The sequence below is a fragment of the Anolis carolinensis genome, chromosome 5 (genome assembly GCF_035594765.1).
Source record: "Anolis carolinensis isolate JA03-04 chromosome 5, rAnoCar3.1.pri, whole genome shotgun sequence".
Classification (NCBI taxonomy): domain Eukaryota; kingdom Metazoa; phylum Chordata; class Lepidosauria; order Squamata; family Dactyloidae; genus Anolis; species Anolis carolinensis.
The window spans coordinates 31,289,163-31,307,111 of record NC_085845.1 but is presented as its reverse complement, the minus strand read 5'-3'; the positions used below and the strand labels follow the sequence as shown (position 1 = coordinate 31,307,111).

Below are 17,949 nucleotides of genomic sequence, written 5' to 3'. Positions count from 1 at the left end.
CCCTCCAAGTTACAGAGGCTTGACTTGGCCAAGGCAGCTCTCCCTAGCTCTGAGGGGAGAGACAGGTGGGCAGGTGAGCCTGTGGCAGACCAGGGAGGCCTCATAGCTCTTTTTCTGGTGGATACACAGGCAGGCAATCCTTCACCCACCCGTGCACCTGTCAGAGGGACAGAGCTGCAAGGCCCCTCTCAGTGGCACCAACCGAGAGAAGCCTTGTAACTCTCTAACAGGTGCATGGGCAAGTGATCCTTCATCTACCAGTATACCTGTCAGTGAAGCTACCAGGCCTCCCTCGACTGGCAACAGCCAAGGGAAGCTTCATAAGTGCAAAATTATTTCCCTGCGTAATAGTTGCACTCCCCTTCTACCCATTCCCACTGGGGGGAAAAGTGTGAATATTATACTGTGAAATATGGTATACAATAATGGATGGATTTTCTCAGTAGAAATCATGTAAATGTAAAGGTTTCCCCTGACATTAAGTCCAGTCATGTTTGACTCTGGGGGTTGGTGCACATCTCCATTTCTAAGCCGAAGAGCTGGCGTTGTCTGTAGACACCTCCAAGGTCATAGGTCCGGCATGACTGCATGGAGCGCCGTTACCTTCCCACTGGAGCGGTACCTATTGATCTACTCACATTGGCATGTTTTCGAACTGCTAGGTTGGCAGGAGCTGGAGCTAACAGCGGCCGCTCACGCCGCTCCCGGGGTTTGAACCTGGGACCTTTCGGTCTGCAAGTTCAGCAACTGAGTGCTTTAACACACTTCGCCACCAGGGTTCCCTAACATTAAATCATGTAATTTTGTAAAATATCGATAATTTTAATACAAATAAAACTATGTCATTTTAGAACCAGCAGATACATCCCAGAAAAAAACCTAAATATGCTTATATATCATTGAATTTGCAATATATTAAGATAGCCATAGAATTGTCTAATTTGTTAAAATGGAAGAGAACTTCATAAGAAGAGATTCTTTTTTAGCCCATTGATACAAAGAGGTGACACATGTTGGCTTTTATTCCTTTGTTCCCAAAGGATTGATTTCTATAGCAAATTCATGATCTTCAGTGAAATCTATCACATTGGATTATTCTATTTAGTCACAACTGCTGTTCTAGTTAGAATATGGAAGGCACTTCTTAAAATCATAGTGCCAGATCAAGTATTTGCAGCCACTTTCCACAAACATTAGTGGTAATTTTGTCTCTCAAACTTTTTGTAAAGATTGTTTTGTTCTGATGTGAAACATATATAGCAGCACACATGCCAAAATCAAGGCATTCAGAGAATGACATTATTAGAGTATATTGCTATTCTGTAGCAGTCCACATCTTGGACATCTTCATACCATCCTGTTTTTGAGACGTGTTAGGCATTTATAAGAATTTCTGTAGCTGAATATACTGTGAAAGGAACATTGCAAGTATGGGGAAAGTATTGGGTTTTGAAAGGATATTTAAATTTTAAAATAATACTTTTGTGTCAATTTTTGCAATGTCTCAGATTTAAGGGACCCAGCAACTGCTTCCATATGTCCTTGAGGGCTTAAGGATTCCACTTCTGAAAAAGCATCAGTGTGTGAGAAATAGCAAGCAAACTATAAAGTAGGAAAGGGAACCTGCACTTAGGCTTTTGTCCCTAGCACACTGTTAGATCTATTAGTTGAAATTTACTTTTATTTTGACTTATACTTTCAGTATGGGGAGAATGTCATGGTATTAAGCCAAGTTGTTAGATTGATGGCAGGGCTAATCACACCCGATTTTAAAATGGCAAATGGGGCTTTTAGATGTTTTGGGCTGCAAAAGTTGGATTGGAGTGACACACAGCACCCCTGAAGTAAAGAAACTGTCAAAAGTAGTTTGTTATTTAATTTGATGGTAGTCACTACTATTCAAAATGCTCTAAATCCCATTTGAATCAGCATTGTGGGACTAATGGGGTGATTTACATCATACTGTGTAGAAATGGAATCATGTAAGTTAAAATTACTTCTCGGCTAGTTGAAATTATGCATGAGTGCTTCACTTCAGTTGCATCTTATTTGGACATTTTATATCTTATCCAAATGTAATCAGATACAAATTAAGGGTGTTAGCATAGACTGAAGTACTGGGATTATGATATGAACATTTTAGTAGCTGCTTCAGTTGTGTTGACAATGCCCTGGAAGTTAGATGCATTTATTTCAGAAAATAGTTCAAACAGCCAAAATGAGGTGATGGAAGGAACTGACAACTGCAATTGAAATTGGAAATGGATTTTGTAGCATTTAGAATTGTGCAAGAAATTGTATTAATTACTGTAAGTGAAGACTAATAATGCAGAATTGTTGCAAATCATCTGTTCTCTATTTTATGAAAAGAAAATGACAATAGGATGACAATAAACCTACCAGTGTGCACAATGGAAGGTGCTGAACTGAAGCCTGTTTGGAGATGCTGGCTTACTGTGGAACTTCATATTATCAACCTTATGGTTCATTAAGTCATTGAAATTCTCTCTACCAGTTGCCAGTTTGATTGATTTATACAAGTTCTTGCTTTATCTAAGTTAGCAAAAATTTCTCAGTTTCTGACACTGTCCTGTGGATGTTGGCTGCATAGCACTGATAACTGGAAATGCAATACCAAATATAGAAGGAACCCTCTGCTTCCTCATTTCTCAGACAAATAGCCCTCATCTTTTGAGTGGATTCTAAGAAATGTCTCTCCTTAAGGAAATTCATGATATATATATTTTTCTTCCACTTAAGGCTAATTTATGACCAAAGCCAATTATTAGCTTGTATAATTGAAATGTAAAGTAGAAACTTCATCCACTACAGGCAGTCCCCAAGTTATGAACAAGATAGGTTCTGTAGGTTTCTGCTTGAGTGGAATTTGTTTGTTAGTCAGAACAGGTATATTTTTAAGTGTAACTCTAGCCAAAATATATATACAGTAGAGTCTCACTTATCCAAGCTAAACGGCCCGGCAGAAGCTTGGATAAGCGAATATCTTGGATGATGAGGGATTAAGGAAAAGCCTATTAAACATCAAATTAGATTATGATTTTACAAATTAAGTACCAAAACATCATGTGATACAACAAATTTGCCAGAAAAAGTAGTTCAATACTCAGTAAGGTTATGTTGTAATTACTGTATATACGAATTTAGCACCAAAATATCACGATGTATTGAAAACATTGACTACAAAAATGGCTTGGATAATCCAGAGGTTTGGATGAGTGAGGCTTGGATAAGTGAGACTTTACTGTATTGTGGTGTTTGTTTTGCTTTCTGTGCCCCTGCTCAGAAGATTTCACCTCACTTTCTGTCCCTGTGATTACTGGATTTTGAAAAAATTGGCTTGTTGTGGAAACATCCTTTCCACATGATAACTCTTTCAGGAGTGAATTTCCCTTCTTAGCAGTAGATTTCTCTCACTTCCTGTTGTCTCACACCCATTTTTAACTGAGAGTAAATTGGATGTTTGTAACTTGGGGGCTGCTTGTACTTCAAAAATCCATCTTTTGACTACACCTCCAGAATCCTTGCACAAATATGACAATTTGTTATTCCGGTGGGGGAATTCGTGGGGAGGGGGTAAAAAAAAGTAACCTTTCCAATATTTGGTTTTAACTTTTTCAGGTTTTCCTAAACTCTAGCTTTGACCTTATTATACATAATGAAGAAAAGCTGTATCATTTGGTAGACGAAGGAATACAGCACATGGTAGTCCCTTAGGTTTTTTTCTAAAATTATCAGATGTTGTCCTTCTCTGGAGAATCATGTATGCTATACAATTCAACCTGAATGTGTTAAGATAGCCTGTCACCTCAGGTATGGGGAAGAATGCAACCCCATCTATTCAGCCTTGGAACATGGAAAGGACAGATTGCCCTTGTTTGTCTTTAAGTATTACACTGAGAACATTGTAATCATATTAATCATTTCACTATTCTCCTAACATCTTTGGGTGCATCAAAACTGTAGAATTAATGCATTTTGACACAATTTTAACTGCCGTGACTCAAAACTATGAAATTCTGGGAGGTTGGTGAGGAACAAACCACCCTTTCTCAGAAAAGGCTAATGGCCTTGCAAAACTATGACTCTCGGGATTCATAGTATAGAGCCAAGGCAGTTAAAATGGGGTCAAACCCCATTTATTCTACTGTGTAGATGCACCCTTTGTTGGCTCAAAACAGCAATAGATATCAATAGTTCCACTGTGTCAGTGGAAGCTCTGCTGACACAACTTGTAACTGAAGGGCTGCGGTGTTTTATTTACAGGCTCTGATGCCTTGGAAATCCTCTGGTTCCTTAAAGGATTGTGTAAATAGCAGGATGCCTGGTTACACACATGCCTGGTTCAAGTTCCCATAGTTCCACTAACCTGGCCATTGATGAGGGATGAATGGAGTTGTAGTTTAAGTTTACCAAAATGTAAGATTCTTTGCCACTCATTGCTGAGATCTTCTGAAACTATGTAACAATGGATGTCAGCATGTACTTGCTGCTACAGTGACTTTTATTTTCATAGTAATTTTGAGACAAATGGTGTGAAATCTCTTATTCTTGATAAATTTAACTTCCTCTTGAGTTTGTGTTTTCAGAATGTTGCTGCTTCTGTTTGATGAGGTAATTGTGTGAGAGTACTCTTTTCACACACATTGTTATAGTGTATTGAAATCAAACAAAGTGCTTGTCAGGACCCTGGCTGCAGAGCACCAATAACCTTACACAGAGGCCAGAATCTATCTAATATCTTTATTAAAGAAATATATAAAGTCAATAAAAACAAGTGAAGAATATAGTTCAGAAGCAGACCTTTCAGATAAGGTCAAATATAGTCCAGAAATGTATTGTCCAATATAAGATATTAGAGTTCAAAGTTATAATCCACTTGACCGAAACACACACTTTGCCAAGCAATAGTGTGGGGAAATAACAGAGTCTTTATAGTCCAATGAAGCTTGACAACAAGGCTGGAATTAAACTTGATTCTTGACTTGATCCAAGACTTGAAACGAGGCAAACATGAAGCATGAAACAAAGTCCGTGGCAAACGTGAGACAAGGCAAGGCTTGAAACTTGATCCGGGAAACAAGGAACTGGGATTACGAAGTCCACACACGATCTCTCTCCTCAAGCTGATCAATTGACTCCGCAAAGTTTCCCTTGCGACAAACACCTATATTGGGTCTCGTTTCCCGCCAACAGAACACTTTCCCTAGAGAACGAGAAGCGAAACCCAACTCTGTCCAGATGCATGACTCCTTAGAATTTCCCAAGGGAAGCAGACCTAATCAGCCAGTTGTTTGGCAGCGATTCTCAGGCTTCAGCGATTAGCCTCTCTGACTCCTCTATCTCTAGTATAATTGTCCCTCCGGGAAAACGGGGGGGGAGTTCTGCCCAAGGCCTGTTTGGCTGAATTCTTGAGGGCAAACATCCTCCAGGTGGAGAGGCTCTGGCTCTGGCTGAACCGGCGAAAATCCCATGTTTTCCTCTTCGTCTGCCACAATAGTACTAGGAACAGGACTACAAGGCCCATGAGTCATCACAGTGCTCGAGTTACAACTTCAAAATGGAGCATCAAATGGGCAGTTATTGCAAGGCAGCCATGTTTCCTGAGGATTTGATGGCACTTAGGTTTTTGGCTTGTATCCAGGGAAACCAATTATCCCCTGCTGATTACATGCTTTACAGTATAATTTTTCTAGAAGCAGGTAAGTACAGTTGGAGGGGGGAAAAAAGGTTTTTAGTTGCCTGATTTCCCCCTCCCCCCTGAGAATACTATTCTACAATAATATAGTTAAAATGCGAAGTGTCTCAGATAAAATGTTTGTATAAGGAAAGAAACTTGCTGAATGAAAATGGTTTGTGTGTATATGCCAGGAACATACAGTGCTTTAAATAATCTTTACATTCCAGATTTTTGAAAATATGTAAAGCCTTCTCATGTCGTCCCAGTGTAGGGAAATCTCCCGTTTCTCACTGCCCTAGTCCTGCTCTTTCTTGCTAGAACTTGACATTTTCTTCTACTTCAAAAATGTTATTTTGCACTTCTTAGTGATTTAAAATTCATAGCTTAGAGAAAAACAGACTGTCTTGTATTGTGAAACGTTAGTAACAAAGGGTTTGGAGAGCTATAAATGGCACTTAACTCTAGAATGCAAAATACGAAAATAATAATTTTCAGTGGTTCCCCAAAGAATGTATGTTTTTCCACCATTTTTCCATGACTCTGGCATATTTCCACAATTCTTTGTTTGACCTTTTCATTCACCTTGACTTCATTCATCATAAAATTTAGTTTTATGAGTCATACTCGAGTCAATTTGAATAAAATGACAACTGAGAGGGAACATTTATAAGCTTAAGATAACAAAATGAAATATATAAATAACAGTTTTCTTACAACTTTATTCAAGCGAGATCTTCAATAAAGGATACTAGAAAATTGTATTTATATATGTTTATATATGTATTTATATTTATATATGTTTGCTGCCGTATCTTTGCAATATTGTATCATATTATTTTCACAAGATTCAGTACAAGCATTTTATTGCCTTATTGAATTTATGAACATGCAAAAGGTATCCTATCAAAGAGATTTTTATATCATAATGAAGTTATCTTTCATGTATTTCTGTTGATCCAGAACATCAAGCTATGCAAGGATCTTATATTTATTTCTGTGGGAGTGGGAATACCTTATGTACTTCTATTTTTTTTTAGTGATATGAAGACCTGGATGTGGGACCAAGCTTTTGGCCCATCCTAAGATACGGTCGATATAATCTGATGTATTCGCTGGATTAATGTGTAATTGAATACAGTCTGGCTCTGACTTTTGGCCCAATGCTACTGGCCCTGTTGTAATGGCCACACAGTGCTTTACTGTTTTAAATGGGGTATAATATTGGTTTTTAAGTGTGTTTTTACGATCGTTTGTTTTACTATATTTTGTATTATATGGGGCATTAATCTTGCCATTATGTAAGACCGCTCTGGGTCCCCCTGGGGGAGAAGAGCGGTATATAAATAAAATAAAATAAATAAAATAAATAAATAAATATAGTTCAACAGATCTGCTGGAAAATCCTAAAACCTTATACTAAAGACCAAACTATATTACATTCTGATATTGGTTGCAGACACAATGCTGATGGCAGTGTAGTCAGAGTTATGCTTGTTTCGTTCCCGCATTATCCCTTTTCCCCTAACCTTCTGAGCTGTACAATTGAAAAGGAATATTGACAATGAATATTGATGAGTTACTTTTATCACAAGGGAGTTTTAAACTTTACCAGCAGCACCCTATTAATTAACTCCAAAAAGCAAAACAGGAGGGGTGTGAGAAAGACAAATTGACCTGTTTCGGTATTCAAAGGAATTAGATATTGTTGGTTGTATGGTGATTGGACCCATTTACAAATGGCAAATTGAAATGTAATATGAAGACTTGGGTAACTCCAAATTCTTATCCAAATCCATGGTGAACCAGCTTTAAATACTCACTTCTAAACTTTCATTATGCTTTTCTTTTCTTTTCTTTTTTGCACACTTATAGTGCCTTGAACACTATAGATCCTGGTTTGATATGTAGCTGTGAACAAATAATACATTGCATCATTGTCTAGCGTTTATCTACAGATATTACAAACTAAAGTCAGTTGTTAGTCTCAATTAAAATACAGTAGAGTCTCACTTATCCAACATAAACGGGCCGGCAGAATGTTGGATAAGCGAATATGTTGGATAATAAGGAGAAATTAAGAAAAAGCCTATTAAACATCAAAATAGGTTATGATTTTACAAATTAAGCACCAAAACATCATGTTGTACAACAAATTTGACAGAAAAAGTAGTTCAATACGCAGTAATGTTATGTTGTAATTACTGTATTTACGAATTTAGCACCAAAATATCATGATATATTGAAAACATTGACTACAAAAATGCGTTGGATAATCCAGAACGTTGGATAAGCGAGTGTTGGATAAGTGAGACTCTACTGTAAATGTATTGCATCAAAGGCATTTTGGTAAAGGAACTCTTATATACATCTCATTGATTCATTGGATCTATTCTAGTTGGGAATACACGTATCTAATATATGGCACTCAGGAAAGAGCAAAAGGTTAGTATGGTTTTCAGCCTTTGCTATCAGTGTCCAGCAATGTGCAGATACTGTTGTACTAGTTATTGGCTCTTGTGTCAGGAATCTTACATTGCAGCAAGATATAGCTAAGTATAGGTTGTCAAGAAAGCCTAGCGATTATGTTGCTCATTCAAGGTGATAAACTCCCTGCCTTTCCAAAATACATTCATAATACCTTCAAGGTAAAAACTGGTGTCATTTAATCAGCAGAATTTTGTAAATGAAAATGTGTCCATTTCTGTTTGATAGGGTTTGACTGGGCATTTGGCAAACTAATTGCCTATTTTCAACTTCAGATTCATTGGCTGAGTGTCTGAAATGAGGCCCAGACTGAAGCTGATAGCTTGATCTCGGAAAATGGAAAAGAACAACACTCTAAATGTTCTTTCTGCACAGCAGCTCTTCTGTTTACAAAAGCTACTATTTAGTGCTGATGGCTTCCTAATATGAAGCAAACTGTACTGAGTTCCGTATTCATTCCTTTCTTGATAGAACAAAGTGCCTTTGATGTATTCACAGTGAAGGCTGTGAAAGATAATATGCCTTTGTTTCTATATCTCCCAAGAGTTTTGGTTGTTAATGTAGTGGTTAAACAACTTATACTATTTGCTACCCAGCATTTGTTGACAGTTGAAACATTTCATGTGCTGATTCTCATTTAAGAGGTTCTGCAAAAACATTTTTCCTAATGTATCAACCTAGTTACCCCATACCACTGAATCCTATTGGAACAACTCTCTCTCTCTCTCTCTCTCTCTCTCTCTCTCTCTCTCTCTCTCTCTCTCTCTCCCTCCCTCCCTCCCTCCCTCCCTCCCTCCCTCCCTCTCCCTCTCTCCCTCCCTCCCTCCCACCCCCTCCCTCCCTCCTTTCCTTCCTTCCTTCCTTTCTCCACACCCCCTTTCCACAGTATGTAAATGAATTAGATTTTAGTCTTTATCATTCATAACTTATATTTAAATTTCTACGGCTGCTGCGGTACATTTGGACAATGGCCACATTGCAGTTGTACTTATAACCCAAGAAAATAAACAGAACTTTAATACATGGTGTGCTACTTGTTTAGGTCTATTGTCCTATAAAAATAATAAAAAGCAAACCAGAAAAAACCCTAGTTTAAATAAAAAGACAGAAAAAATGATTGGCTGAGAAATGCTTTTTGGAATGTTTAGAAACTAGAGAGATAAAACCCTTTTTTCTTTTAACAGTGCGACTTCATGACAGCATATCAGAGGAAGGATTTCATTACTTAGTCTTTGATTTGTAAGTATACTTGGTATATATCGACTGTACCAATCCTGTTTCTAAAATATAAGATATAGTCAGGGCAGGGAACTGTTGTGTGTGTTCTTTGCATTTCAGCAGTTGAAAAGAAAATGAGGTCTAGCAGGACAATGAATGAATATAGTTAGATGTATATGCTCATATTACTACCCAATATAGTTGATGCTGTGATTCCCTAGGTAACCAATGATAGATTGCCCAGCTCTAACTTCTACATGTGGCCTCAAGCAAGTGCCCCTTTCTCAGCCTCATCTGGTTATACATAGAATCATTGATCTTTGCAAAACATTCTGCTTATTTTTTAATTGTTGGGATGCCAAATTATAAAATGTAGACTATAGCTTTTCTAAAAAGTCAGTTCTGTCAGCTAATGTTATGTTTACAGAACCTTGTGATATCTACAAAATCATAAAGTGGGTGTGGAAAGTCTCTTATGTTAAGAAACTGATGGACTATTCTAAAATGTTCTGCTTTATTATTTTTCTTACTCACTGCATTTTTCCACGTGTAAATAAATGCATTGTCTGCACATGACAATTCAGTGAGAAATGTGGTGAAGCGTTCCAACACAGACTTTGCAAATGCCAATGAAGATATTAAAGGTACTGAAGTACTAAAATACTTTAGTATTTCAAAAACAGCATTTTCAAAGATTTACATAGCAGCATATTATTCATTGAAATAGCATAGGTCACTAACAAGGTCGCTAAATGTAAAAACATGTAGCTACAGTTGAATCATAATGCTGCTGTTTTATCCAATTATACCCATTACTGAAAGATGTTTTTGCAAAGAAAATTGGGCTTTGATTTGTGAAGCCCACTTCTTTCCCTGAAAACATGATTGAACAAAATGTAGAAGTCATGAATGTGGGTTTGAATTGCCATAAAATTGCCATCTGAAATTCCCAAAGATGACATAATTTGATTTTTAAAAAGGATGAAAGAAACAGCAGCAAATGAAATTCTTTTCTTCAAAATTATCAGCTTGTGAAACAGATTGTTTTACCAACAGAAAATTCTGTTCTCTAGAGAATTTATACTTTATTGGACAGCTTATAAAGACATTTGGATAAGAAAATTATTTGCACAAAGAAATATTGAAGTGAGAACATTAAAAAAAACTATACCTCCTGTATGTGTGAAGGCTTTTATATAACTGTCTCAACTTTACAGAAAAACACATAAATGCACACATGATCAAATGATTTGAGGAAAGTAGGACGTTATTGATTTTGTACTTTCATTCAAACGTACCCCAGTCTGGTCATATGGCACTGAATTGTTATTTGACATTTGTTGAGATTTCTTTCTCCCTTTTATGACAAATGTGTTCACTTTAGCATCTGCAAATAATAATTTATTATTATTATTATTATTATTATTATTATTATTATTATTATTATTATTATTATTTTTATACCATGCCACCATCTCCCCGAAGGGACTCAGGGCTGCTAACATGAAGCCAAGCCCAAGCATAACAGACATAATAAAACACATCAAGTAAAACAAGTCAATAAAAACATATCAATAACAAATCAATAAAAAATGGATTGGATAAAAACATAAAAGACGTATAAAAATCACTAGGCCGTAAAGTGCATATATGAGGAATGAGGAGAGAAAGGTGCCTGAGAATATTAAACAGGTAAGGGACAAGTGGGATAAAACACGGGAACTATTCCGATTGAATGAGTAGAATAAAGTGCAACAGATATACCAGCCAAGACAAGCCTATGAGGTGAAAATTATTCACCAAAGGCTTGTTGGAAGAGCCAAAGAGACTAAAAGGGTGGGGGCTTGCCTAATCTCTCTAGGGAGTGGGTTCCAGAGCTGGGGGGCCACCACGGAGAAGGCCCTCTCCCTTGTCCCCACCAACCACGATTGTGAAGGTGGCGGGAGCAAGAGGAGGGCCTCCCCCAATGAATGAAGAGACTGCGCAGCTTCATAGGGGAAAATGCGGTCACAAGGTAGGTGGGTCCTGAACCATTTAGGGCTTTGTGGGTGGTAACCAGCACCTTGAATTGGGCTCAGAAAATAAATGGCAGCCAATGGAGCTCTTTAAACAGGGGGGTAGACCACGCCCTATAATTTGCTCCGGTTAATAATCTGGCTGCCAAGCGCTGGACCAGTTGTAGTTTCCAGGCTGTCTTCAAGGGCAGCCTGTCAGGCTTACTTCAAAGGACCAGTCTGAACGCAGATCAAAGACAGCTGCTCTCAAACACAATCTTTATTGAAGAATACATGACTTTGGAAAAGTCGAGAATGACCTAATGTTTACATACATCTAATTTTATCACTTCTGATGCAACGTAATATCACACGCAAATATCATCATCAAACCCCACCTTCTGGATCACATTTCCACCAAGGTTTCTATCCCCCCCACACTACAGCAATTATAATTGTTTATACTTTCACCCCTGAGTTCCCAGGCTCATTTTATCTTCTCCCGCCAGGTGCTCGCATGTTTATGTTATGAAGTCAGATTCAGGGCTTGGAAATTCAGCCCTGGGATCTGGCTGCATGACATGGCGCCCCCGTTTTCTTCGTCCTCCTCTTCGGTTCTTCTTTCACCATAGTCCTGAAACAAATCAAACAATAACTCTATGGGTCCATTTTGTCTAAAGTCCCCATATATTTTTTCAGCAAGCTGCGATGGAAGACTGGGTGTATTTTCCCTAAACTTTTTGGCAATGCCAATTGGAAAGTCACTTCATTGATAACACCCTGTATTCTGAATGGTCCAATATATTTGGGGCCCAGTTTTCTTGAAGGTAACCCCAATTTGATGTTTTGGGTATTTAACCACACTAGATCTCCTTTATCTAATTTATCGCCTTCCACCCTCTTTCTGTCTGCGAACGTTTTATACTTTCTGTGTGCTTCTTTTAACGATGCAGTCACTTGATTCCAACATTCCATCATTTGCGTTTTCCATTTCCCTGCCTCTGTTCCTTCATTTTCTGTCCACCTCGGCAATTGGGGTAAAGGTTGTATTTCACACCCGTAAACTACTTCAAAGGGGGTTTTATTTGTTGCTGAATGTATAGTTGAATTAAAGGCTAGTTCCGCAAACGCCAACCACCTAGACCAGTCATTTTGTCTCATGTTAGAGTACATTCGAAGGAACTGCCCAAGCGTTTGCTGAGTACGTTCTACCGCCCCGTTTGTCATGGGGTGAAAAGCAGAACTTAAACTCCTTTCTGCTCCCAGCATTTCCAAGAATTTTTCCCAAAATTTTGCTGTGAATTGTACTCCTCTGTCACTGACTACCCTACTTGGACATCCATGTAATTTGTAAATATGGTTTATGTACAATTCAGCTAGTTTCTCAGCCGATGGTAGCTTCGTCAGTGCTATAAAGTGGGCCTGTTTAGAAAACAGGTCTAATACTGTCCAAATATAACGATGTCCTTTGCTGACTGGCAGTTCTCCCACAAAGTCCATAGCTACACATTCCCAAGGCCTGGTAGGTTCCGCTACTGTCTGTAACAATCCCATAGGCTTCCCTCCTCCCGATTTATTTCTGGCACAATCATCACATTGGACAACATGATTCTTTATGTCCTTCCTCATTCCTGGCCACCAACAATGTTTTGCTATTGCCTTCGTTGTTTTGGTAATTCCTGTATGACCAGCGCTCTGGTTGTTGTGAAAACGATGCAGAATCTTAATCCTTAATATTGCTGGGATATACAGTTTCTTGTTTACAAACCAAAATCCCCCCTTCTGGTCCCCCTTTTCTGCGTTGGACGCGATCCATTGATCTCCTTTATAAGACTGTTTTAGTTCATTTCCCCAGTTATCTTCCCCGCCGAGTTCGACAAAAACCGTGTCCTCCTTTTGGGTTTGTGCTCTTGTCCTGACAGCTAAGCCCCATTGTTTGTCAGAGAATATTGTCCCCTCCTTTGCTGTGGTTAGGCCTTCGTGTTGAGGCATGCGTGAAAGAGCATCTGCCAAGACATTCTGTTTCCCTTGAAAAAACTTTAATTGGAAATCGAATCTGCTGAAGTATTGCGCCCATCTGATTTGTTTGGGGGACAATTTTCTAGGAGACTTTAAATACTGGAGATTCTTATGGTCAGACCAAATTTCGAATGGGATTCCGCTTCCTTCGAGGAAGTGTCGCCAGCATTCTAAGGCTTTTAATATGGCTAATGCCTCTTTTTCCCATATTGGCCAACTTTTTTCAGTTTCGCTGAACTTCCGTGACAAATATCCACAGGGTTTTAAGTTCCCATTTTGATCCTTTTGCAATAGCACTGCCCCGTACGCACAGTCTGAGGCATCGCAATGGATTATGAAAGGGCTCCTGATATCAGGGTGTTTTAGGATGGGTCCTTCAGTGAAGCATTCTTTTAAGGTCTCGAATGCCTTTTGGCATTCTGGCGTCCAACTCAGTTTGGCGCCGGGAGCTTTCACTTTTGCTGTCTCCCCTTTCCCTTTTGTTTTTAAAAGTTCTGTAAGGGGTGCGGTTATTTGTGCAAAGCCTTTTATGAAGGGTCTGTAAAAATTCGCAAACCCCAGAAATGATTGTAATTGCCTCCTTGTTTGAGGCACTCCCCATTCTTTCACATCTGCTACTTTAGCTGGATCCATAGCTAACCCTTCTGGAGACATCCGATATCCCAGAAAGTCAATTTGAGTTTTATTAAATTCACATTTGGACAGTTTTGCGTACAGCTTTGCTTCTCTTAGTCTCTGCAAAACTTCCCGGACCAATTTTACGTGCTTTTCCTTATCTTCAGAAATGATCAAGATATCATCAAGGAATATGAACACCCCTCTGTACAATAACGGGTGTAGTATTTCATTTATAAGCTGCATAAAGCAGCCGCTTCCATTTTTTAACCCGAAAGGCAAAATTTCGTATTCAAAATGGCCGAATGCGCAGGAAAATGCGGTTTTCCAAGTATCCTCCGGTTTGATCCTTAATTTATGATACGCTTCAATTAAATCCAGTTTAGTAAATATGCTCCCTTTCTTCAATACGGTAATTAAATCCTTGACTAAGGGCATAGGGTATTTATTGTCCTTGGTAATTGCGTTTAAATTTCGATAATCAATGCACAATCTTAGGGAATTGTCTTTCTTTCTCCTAAATAACACTGGAGCCCCGAGAGGAGAATTAGATGGCTTAATGAAGCCTCGAGCCAGGTTTTTATCAATGTATTTTCTCAATTCCTCCTTCTCTTGCACAGACATGGGATACACTTTTGGTTTTGGTAAGTCTGCTCCTGGGGTTATTTCAATCCCTACTTCTATGTTTCTTTTGGGAGGCAATTTACTGGCCTCTTTCTGATTGAAAACATCCGCAAAGTCTCTGTATTCAGGTGGCAATAGCTGTGGGTCTATTTCCCCTGCTTCGTCTTCCTCGTCCTCCTCTTCTGCAATTTTGCTTATCTCCCATTGCATCTGCTGTTCTTTAAATGCTAAGCTTTTTCCTCTCCAATCTACTTCAGGATTTGCTTGTTCGAGCCATGGTATCCCCAATATTACATGGTATGTGGCAACAGGGGCTATCACAAAAATTCTTCCTCCCCATTTGCCTATTTTGCATGGAACTCCCCGTAATTCCTTTGTAGATACTTCCCCAGCAGCGACTGATCCATCTAGCTGCGAAAATGCAATTGGGGAGTCAAGTGCCATCTGCTGGCATTTCAGCGCTCCTGCTAATTCTGGGGTTATAATGTTCCTAGAACACCCGCAGTCTACAAACGCCTTGCAGGTGGCCCGATTTTCTAGCCCCGAGAGGCAAATTGGTACTACTATCATGCGTTTGTCCCGACTCACCAATCTTTCCGACGATTCTGGGGCCTGCACCTCCTCCTCCGCACGCCTCCCGGTTGCTGGCTTGGGCTTTGGGGCTTTTGGCGGCTCCCCCTTCCGGGCCCAGCATTCCGCTGCTCGGTGGCCCGTCTTCCCACATACAAAGCATCCCGGTTTAGGTTTGTTGTCGTCTCCTCTGGAGGGAATCCCCGGCCTCCCTCCGGGTCTTTCTTGCTTCCTCGTTTCTCCTCGACCTCTCGCCACCGGTCTTTGCTGGCCGCTGCTGCTCCTGAAGCGCTTTACTTGGGCCAGGGTGGATTCAACGCGCCCCGCTAGTTGAATCCATCCCTGGAGCGTCTCGGGGTCGTCTCTGTGCGCTGCCCAGCTGAAAATCTCGGGGCGTAGTCCCTCTTTAAATAGTTCCACTTTGGTTACTTCAGACCACTCCGGTACCCTTTCCGCGAGGTGGAGGAATTCCTCTGCGTACTCGGGCACCGTTTTGTCCCTCTGTTTTATTCCTTTCAGCTGGTCTCGAGCCCTCAATTGCTCTAGCCGGTCTCTGAACCGGTTCTCCAGTGCGGCGAGGAAGCGGGGCACTGACCTCAGGCATGGGTCGCGTCTGGCATGCAATTGCACATACCAGCTGGCCGCTCCTCGCTTTAGTGTGTTGCCGATGGCTCGAACCCTGCTTGCTTCGGAGGGAAATGTGTGTGCGTTGTCTTCCATGTATCCTCTAATGCTAATTAGAAAAAAGTTCAGTTCATCTGATTCCCCTCCGTATTCCAGCTTGAGATCTTCCCTTCTAGGCATCCATTCTGCAGCCCTTTGATTTTGTCTGGGCGGCATGGGGAAGGGTTGCATCAGGTTTCCTCGGGCGGCTCCTTGGAACACGCCGCGCCCCACTCCGGTGGTCATTCTGCGCGGCTCCTGGAAGTCTGCCGCCGCTGTCGGCTCTTCCGCCCATCCGCATACTGGCCTAGCTGTAGCCCCCTCATCTCGCCTTTCCTCGTCGTACGGCTCATCCTCCTCCTCTTCCTGGACCCCCCGCTCCTCTCCGCCTTCGTCTGCGAATCCACTGGACCCGATCCCTGGCCCCAGTGGCCTTTCCACCCCGACGCCCATTCGGGGGGTTGGGAGCTCTGTTGGAGACGGCGGCCTCAGGGTCCCCAGGGCTCGCTGACGCTCCACTTCTCGCGCCATGCTGTCCCGGAACTGCAGCTCCTGCCAGTATTCCTCATCTCCCTCGTCCCTTGCCGCCACGGGGCTCTGCGTTGACGCCCGCTGGCCCCTCTGGCTCCAATCTCCTTCTTTGCTTGGTTCTCTCTCGGCGCCATATCGGCTGGCCTCCTTCTGGAGATTCTCTTCCAATAATGGCACCAATCTCCCCACGGTCTCCGACAACCTGGATAAATTAGTTTCCAGGATGGATAACCGCAGGGCCACGGTCTCCGGCATACTTCCTCCAGATCCCCAGCTGGTTTCTGCAGCCGCAGAGACGCCTCTTCCGAGCCTGGGAATTCTCTGGGTCACGCCGTTCGGCTTGGGGTACCCCGTAGAGGAAGCTATGGCTTGCAGCGTCTCTTCTCTCTTCGGCCGGGCCCCTTGCAAAGGCCTCTCTGCCTCATTTGGGCTTTGATCTTCTTCCTCGCTCATTATCACTTCACTGCGAATTCCGCAGGAGGGTGAGAAATGGGATTCTCGACTTTAATGTCGGGCTTACTTCAAAGGACCAGTCTGAACGCAGATCAAAGACAGCTGCTCTCAAACACAATCTTTATTGAAGAATACATGACTTTGGAAAAGTCGAGAATGACCTAATGTTTACATACATCTAATTTTATCACTTCTGATGCAACGTAATATCACACGCAAATATCATCATCAAACCCCACCTTCTGGATCACATTTCCACCAAGGTTTCTATCCCCCCCACACTACAGCAATTATAATTGTTTATACTTTCACCCCTGAGTTCCCAGGCTCATTTTATCTTCTCCCGCCAGGTGCTCGCATGTTTATGTTATGAAGTCAGATTCAGGGCTTGGAAATTCAGCCCTGGGATCTGGCTGCATGACAGCAGCCCACGTAGAGTGCATTGCAATAGTCCAATCCAAAGATAACCAAGATACTGTCACAGCTGGCGCACGAGTCTTTCCACCCTATGCCCCGATCAGACGTACGACTGACCTGGAGGGCCTCTGTTTTGTCAGGATTAAGCCTCAGCTTGTTCGCCCTCATCCAGGCCAATACAGCAGCCAGACACTGGTCCAGTATCCAAGGGACTTCCATGGATTTAGGTGGAAAAGAGTAGTAGAGTTGGGTGTCATCTACGTAGAGATGGCATCCAACTCCAGAACTCTGGATGACCTCACCCAGCAGTTTCATGTAGATGTTGAAAAGCATAGGGGACAGAATAGAACCTTGCGGGACTCCACAGGTCAAAGGCCAGGGGTCTGAGCAAGTCTCCCCCAGCTTCATCAACTGGGAATGGCCCGCCAGAAAGGACTGGAGCCACAGCAAAGCTGTGCCTCCAAGGCCCATTCCAGAGAGCCGTCTCAGAAGGATACCATGGTCAATAATATCGAAAGCTGCTGAGATGTCTAAGAGAACCAGCAGGGTCACACTCCCCCTATCCAGTTCTCTGTGGAGGTCATCCACCATGGCAACCAAAGCCATCTCGATACTGTACCACAGGTCTGAAGCCAGACTGTGATTGGTCCAGAAAATTGGTGT

The 17,949-nt window shown here is 41.2% G+C and overlaps 2 protein-coding genes across 11 annotated transcripts in view; one reads left to right on the top strand and one right to left on the bottom strand.

Annotated features, from left to right (window-relative positions):
- Positions 1-17,949, top strand: part of camk2d (calcium/calmodulin dependent protein kinase II delta) — a 186,906-nt gene that overhangs the window by 80,052 nt on the left and 88,905 nt on the right. For all 10 annotated transcript variants that reach the window (XM_062981331.1, XM_062981330.1, XM_003221818.4 and 7 more), the window contains exon 4: positions 9,367-9,421. In XM_062981331.1, the coding sequence (XP_062837401.1) occupies positions 9,367-9,421 (55 nt within the window). The remainder of the gene's footprint in view (positions 1-9,366; positions 9,422-17,949) is intronic.
- Positions 11,648-17,297, bottom strand: LOC134299203 (uncharacterized). The gene is made up of 2 exons (XM_062981329.1): positions 15,241-17,297; positions 11,648-12,028 (listed from the first exon to the last, which is right to left on the bottom strand). Exons 1-2 carry the CDS (start codon positions 16,867-16,869, stop codon positions 11,921-11,923), a joined length of 1,737 nt encoding a protein of 578 aa, XP_062837399.1. The 5' UTR covers positions 16,870-17,297; the 3' UTR covers positions 11,648-11,920.